General features: G+C 45.5%; 1 protein-coding gene across 1 annotated transcript; it reads right to left on the bottom strand.

Moving 5' to 3' along the window:
• Positions 1–143: 143 nt before the first annotated feature.
• On the bottom strand, positions 144–6,218 carry tmem121b (transmembrane protein 121B). The gene has a single exon (XM_062382476.1). The coding sequence runs from the start codon at positions 5,970–5,972 to the stop codon at positions 4,671–4,673; it is 1,302 nt and encodes a 433-aa protein (XP_062238460.1). The 5' UTR covers positions 5,973–6,218; the 3' UTR covers positions 144–4,670.
• Positions 6,219–7,115: the final 897 nt, after the last annotated feature.

The raw sequence follows: 7,115 nt of genomic DNA, 5'->3' as shown, positions 1-7,115 counted from the left end.
TACATCATTGCAGACTGTCTTTGAGATGGAGATGCCTCTGTTTTCATCAGGTGACATCAGAAAATTAAATCTGTTTAATATCAGAGACAGAGTTTACCGGAAATCACCATCCTCCCTCCATTTAAAACCACTTTGATCCACAGTTTGAGCACATGATGACACCAATGGAAACTCTGGAGAAGACTGTGAGATGTGGCTGAAAACTCTGGAAACATAGCAAAGTTGATCTTCTGAATATTTTATCGATCTATTTGATTACTTTTTCTATTAAATTATAAATTATTGACCTATTACTCTGTCTGTTCAACATTCTGCTGCACCGCCTGCAGCCGAACTGACTGAAATCCTGCCCCATTCCTCCATCGTTCTGAAATCACAGCCGACTTACGACCTCAGGCAGCTGGCGGAAGGACACCTGCGCTGTGAAAATGGCAGAAATGGATATGTCATCAGACAGAATCAGCACTGACACCCTCCCATGTATCCTAGTGACTGACAGCTGCAGGGGAAGGGGGAGGATTTAGAAACAGTCAACTCAGCTCCATGAGATGCAACGAGATGCAGGTTAAGGATTGTACTTCAGCATAGGTCAAATATACAGTCACCTCTCACACTAGTGCAGTCAATAGCTGGAAACAGTTATCCGAGTTTACATTATTAGAAACTCCTTGTTTTTCCAGGATTCATATGGTGGTTCCCTTGAGAGCTTTCAAACAAAGTCAACCACTTTAAGATGTAAATACAAAATTTGGACTGAAGCTCTTTAGATCCAATCCTTATTTAAAATGTGAATTAAACGTCTCTGGAGTCCATTCTAAGGACCCTGACATGGAACCGTGATTGAGTGAGATCCTTAAAGGTAAATTAACAATTCTTTGATTTTTCTGCATATTCCAATATCTTCAAATGACTAGGTTTTTGGGAGCAAAGAACCTCACGATGTAATTTTTAACCACAATTCTGTTCATTTTAAATGGATTTAACTGAGCTTTTAAACCTGGTTGGTGCTACGTGACTCGACCATCATTGGAGCAGAAGTGCTCTGAGAGCAAGCTAACATACATGACCTCCCTTTCTCTTCATCAAGTCCAACCCTTCCGCAGTCATCGTATCACCAAGGTTTTTTCTGAGGTCGTGGGCCTCCCCTCAGACAAAGCCGGGAAAAAGACACCACCCACCCCACCTCCCACTCTGAAAACCTCTGTCCTATGCTGCTCGCAAGGCACAAGTCCTATTCACCTCTGACCTGCATACACTGAAGCAAACAGAGATGGGAAATTGCACTGATACCCTCATTGTGATTAAATACACCATAATGAATCCACCTTCATTCATAACTCTATAATCTTTAACTCCATAAATAATAGGCACTAAAAAGAGTTTGAACCCCTCCGACCCATATTGCACAATCTCTTTACCGTACATACTCTTCACTCACATCAACTCTATTCCTGACATCACTGTAAGCTTAAGGAGAAGCTCTTCAGGGAGAACACTGACCATGACATGACATGACATTCCTACTGTTCAAACAAAGCCACGATGTCACTGTAGTAAACCTACTGTGGTAAATAATGCACTGAGAGGGAGCCTGGAATCAACTGACTTTATCTGTCCGATGGTTTGACTGTGTTGCCCTAAAGGCTGATATTAGTGTTGATTACAGCTTAGGACAATATAGAATAGTTCTTGCATTAGGCCCACTGTGGAAAACAGGTGTCTTGTGACATTCTACAACACTTTCAATGACTACAACTGCATTTCAACCCGAAGTTCATGACATTTTTTTGTCCTGGCAACTTTACTCCACCAATCAACCACCTTCGTTTGGAACATGTGGTCTGAGGAACTGGAAAATCACTGTCTTTCAACCACGAGAGATGAAGCAAATTATCCTGACTGCTGTACAACCAATGCTACAACAAGCCATTCCACTCCACTCCACCAGGTGATGGTAATCCAGTTGACATTTCAACGACTATGACGATCAGTACAGAGACAAGCACTTGCAACAAAGCCTTTTCAAAACGCCTGAAATGCTCAACTTAAAGTAAGGCAACATAATGTACAACCTATAGAGGAGATTGACTGAGATGTCTACAAAAAAAGGAAGGTAAGATTATGGAATATTAAGTTCATCACAACTGTTGATAACGTTGCTGTAGACTACATCGAAAACTATTACGCGACCAACAGGCATCTTGGTTCTATTACTTTCAGAAAGTACTACCACAAAGCAGAGGAATTTTTTAGGATGGCAAAACAGATTTCGATCCTGCTGCCTGCAGTGGAAATGAGCTCCAGCAAAGGTCCCCTAGCTCTTGTAGAACGTTTCTGGTTGGGAAATGCAACTTAATTAAGAAGGAGCGCTTCCTTTCTCTGAAGTCGTGAGGTAATAGACATTACAAAAAGACAGTAGGATCCCAGTACCTATAACAATGATCTTCTCTACAGGCGTGTAAGCACAGCAGGTAGCGCAACATCACTTATTACAACAATCCTGTGACGCCCACGAGACTATATTGCGTCCCATCAAAGAATTATACTAAAAACTGCTGCCGGTTGGAATTATCAGTGAATGGAATGGAAGTGGAGTCAAGGACCGAACACAGCAAGTCAATGAGCTAAAAGAAGCCTGGGGATAAATCTCTTTTGGTTCCTTACTATGACCAAAACAGTCATGTAAGACACGGTTAATATAAAAATATTGATTAGCACATACTCATGTTAAAGTTATGATTTACTGGATTCAGACATGTGACTCAGACTGTTTTCATCATTGCTATTTTTTAACCTTTATAAATTACTATCTTAAGAGCAATGAGATTCCACGTGGTCCCACCGCTACAGGTGTTAAAACCATGACACATGGCTTTGATCTTGACGCAAACAATAAATGCTGTGGGCCAATGACAGAGCTGGTCCCTCGGGTGACGGAGAGAACTGGGCTTTTAAATCGATGGGTGAAAGAGTGAACCCTCCCCAGTGATTGTTTGTGGGGATTCCTGATCCAGAAGTAAACAGTAGCAGAGCCAGCAATACCATCAGAAACTACTGTCGGCCAGGGGTCCGTTTAAAAGGGCTGTAGAAAAAACCTGTTTGTCATGGCACTATCGGGTCTTTAGGTCTTTATGCATTGGCACCAATTTACACACACGTGTCTAACTCTAATCTCAGGACCGGACACAGCATTTAGAAGCAGCAAACACCAGCAGACAACAATGTCATCGATAGAAAACACTGAAGTACACAAGTAGAGTCAGGATTCTTCAAATTGCACTTTACGTTCCGAACACTCCACTCCGACAGTGGCTGTCTCTCTGCACTTTATTCAAGTGCAAGCGGCGAAACGCCCCGATCGGACACACACAGCGTAACAAGGTCTGTTGCACTACACTCGTCTGTCCTCCATTCGTTGTAACCTGTTGCAGGCATTGGTGTTTGAGTGTAGCACCTGATGACTGGTCGGAGGAAAAAAAGAAATTGTAAGGCTGGTACAGATGCTTTCTGAATCAAAACCTCAGATGATAAGTCAGCTCCAGGTTGTTGTTTTTTGCCTTTAATAAACAGTTTATAGTCTTAAGTCCTTAACTCCAGTGTGGTTATTGGCTCAACATGGCTGGTCATGGTTGGATACCGAGCAGGCTGTAGGTGTGGAAATCACAATAGAGTTGTTGGTTAATATAAACCGATAGTGTCCAAGAGTAGCTCCTGCGTTATCATCCGGTAAACAGGCCTGTTGGATTGGAACCCAAAGATTAATTGGTTTGGTTGTGCAGATGAAGCACTGCAGACCAAAAACATGCCATGATTTGCATACATTTCCAGAACATTGGATTAAGCCAGGTTCATTTTGTCGACGTATTGGCGTTAAAGGTTTTTACAGAGCAAATTATGTATTATCTCTTTGAATGATTCCATGAGTGTGAAAACACAGCACCGACCAACCATGAAAGGTAAAAATGTCCCCTACATTTTTAGGAAATCAATTATTTTATAAATCAGGCTGTGGAATATATAAGATCAAAAGCCTCAGTAAAAACCTTTGGTATATAGACAGGAATTTGATGCGAAAGTTTGGTGCAAGTTGAAATTTCTGACTCAACATAAGGATTGTGATTTAAATCTATAGACATAAATGGACAAATTAATGAAAACATAAATGTGCATTTGGCTTTTTCTGTCATTATATGGAGGCAAAGCAGCCTAGACTCTAAAGTGCATGTCAATAATTTATGTTTTCGCCTCAATTCAATAAACAGAACAAAGGTGGGGACCTCTGGGGGGCCTGTTGCCCATGGGGCCTGTAAGCAGGTGAATCCAGCCCTGCCACCGTGTTGAGCACCAGAGGATTGGAAATACAAATCTCCTCTCAGGATTGGAAGTTGTTCTGTATTTAGATGAGGTGCTTGAAGTTCGACCTGTCTGGATAGTTTTGACCTTTCAATCTTAATTTATTTTGCAGAAGGTAAATTAGTTTGACCATCTACAACACAGTCTAAATACCTCACACGTAGGGTTTGTTGCTTGTATGTTATTCAGTTAATCACTGGTCTAAATGAAGACACTATCCGGAGCAGAGGTTTGATTTGTGATTCAGAGTTTTTCCAGCAGTGCCAGGCGCGCAGCACGACTCCAGCCGCACCCGCGCCCCCTACCCCCCGGGGGCTCTACGACTGGGTGACGGCCAGGGTGTTGACGTATCCGTGCGGACACATGTCGTTCTCGGACACGCAGTGGGAGAACTGGGCCGTGTTGCCGCCGCCCGCCAGCCGCCGGACCCCGCGCACCGCCGCGCACTGCTCCACCAGCTCCAGGAGCGCGCACGCCAGGAAGAAGATGTTCTTGAACATGAACACCGACACGGGCATCTCGTACACGTACACCTGGAAGCAGCGCACCACCAGCAGGGGGGCGTTGACCAGCAGGGCCGTGGCGAAGCGCGCCCACAGCCACCGGCACCGCAGCTCGGACGCGGTCAGCTCGTAGAGCCACACCACCGGCACGGCCAGGGCCACGAAGAACACCGAGATGACGGTATACTTGAGGTAGGCGGTGGGGATCTCCCTCCGCAGCAGCATCTCCAGCAGCGTGAAGCTGTCCAGCAGGTCCAGACAGGTGCCCATGAAGCAGCTGTGGGAGTGGTGCCGCGTCGCCCCGTTCAGGTCCTCGATGATGGAGTTGATGAGGCAGAAGAGCAGCGGCGCGGAGAGCAGCACCACGATTTTGAACCCGGTGGCCCCGCACGGCACCTTGAGCGCCACCAGGTCCAGGATGGAGGTCTCCAGGATGAGCACCACCTTGGGGGTGCACGCGATGACATAGATGAGCCAGGCCAGGTAGGCGTAGGTGAACTCGCCGAGGTTGCAACCGAAGATGGAGCCCTTCTGGTGGAAGCCGCAGGCCCGCTGCCGCTTGCTCCGCGCGTTCTTCATGAAGAAGATGCCCCAGCCCGAGATCACCACCAGGTCCGTGGCGATCCACGAGCACCAGTACAGGTCGGTGAAGATGATGAGGTAGAAGTCCAGGACGCCGCCCTGGAAGACGAGCAGCAAGAAGCAGAGCGCCTTGTACAGCAGGCTCCTCTTGGACCGGTGCGCCAGCAGCGGGGCGCTCTGCATGAACTCCCCCGATGTCATGATGCAGGAGGCGGCCCTGGCAGAGGAGACCAGGGGCTGGATGCTGCCGCTCTCCTCCGGGTTGACGCTGCCGCTGGTGGTCTGGGTGTCCCGCCTTCTGCTCGGCTGGCCGGCTTCCGGAGAGGCTGAGTCGGTGGAGTAGCTCGCTTCGTACTGGAGATAGTCGGCCTTCAGATTGTCGTTGCCAGTTTCAGAGACCATTGTATTTGTGCGTTCGCCTCCTTTTCTCCTCCTCGCCTTCCTCCCCGGTGCTTTCCAAGGTGGAGGCAGAGACATGCGCAAAGACAGGCGCGGACCCAGGCAGCTGGAATGGACTAAAGATACCTCCAACATCTGCCTGTTTGTGTTTACAGGCCAAGAGCAGTTCTCTTCATGTATTCACACATCTATTAGTTATTTATGACCAGAATTATTGTTATTTTTTGTCTTATTCTGCCTTTTAATCACACGTTTGAATCAGCACCTCCATGTGGTCAAAGTAATACTCATATCCACTCTAACCCATCAGGACATCTGACATATTCCCCTGAAAAAAAAAAAAAGAAAGATGAACAACCATTAAAAAAAAACAGACATAGACAAAAAGCTATTGGCTGAGTTGACCAATCAGATGGCCGCCCTGGAACCAAACTCATTGGCTGGATGACGATCGATGTCACAAACCAAAACTGAAATCTCTGCTTCCCTTAAAAATGTAATAACAAATTTCAAATCATCACAACAACATGGAGCAGGGTCAATGTCTGTGCTGCTCGTCATGTGACTCTGGTTCTCAAGAGTCATGGGGGGATTTGATTGGCTGAATGGTTAACACAGGTGCTGTTGCCATGGAAGACTCCAGGGTGGAGAGCGAAGAGCTACCCTCACTGAACGCTGTGTGTGTGTGTGTGTGTGTGTGTGTGTGTGTGTGTGTGTGTGTGTGTGTGTGTGTGTGTGACTTTTATTTTTAGATTTAGGGGAGGTGACTGTTTTATCGTCTAAACAAGATATCTGAGTTTTCAGTCAATCAATCCAAATTTGTGTAGGTCATATTCACAAATCCAAGTTTGTCTCATAAGGCTTTACAAGGTGTGACATCCTCTGTCCTTAACTCTCAACAACAAGGAGGAAAAACGGCCTAAAAAGCCCCATTGACAGGGTAAAAAAAACGGGAAGAGAGAGCCAGATGTGAGGGATATCTCTCCTGGGACGGACAGAAGTAATAGATGTCACAAGCACACAGCAACAAAATTACAATATTTACATCATTGATTATAAGAAATAATTTTACAATGAAACATTCTCGACCTGTCGTGCAGATATACAAATATGTAAAATGGAAATTCAAGGTGAATAACAAATTTTTATGTAAAGCACATGTAAAATAAAATTGCAAATGCAGCATTATGAAAGACTCCCGTCATCAGCAGTGTATTTAGTGTGCCAGTGTTGCGTGTCGACTGATGCCAGTGATAACAAGTCAATACCTTCCTACCC

The sequence above is a fragment of the Platichthys flesus genome, chromosome 23 (assembly GCF_949316205.1).
Source record: "Platichthys flesus chromosome 23, fPlaFle2.1, whole genome shotgun sequence".
Classification (NCBI taxonomy): Eukaryota; Metazoa; Chordata; class Actinopteri; order Pleuronectiformes; family Pleuronectidae; genus Platichthys; species Platichthys flesus.
This window is presented reverse-complemented; position numbering and strand designations above follow the sequence as displayed.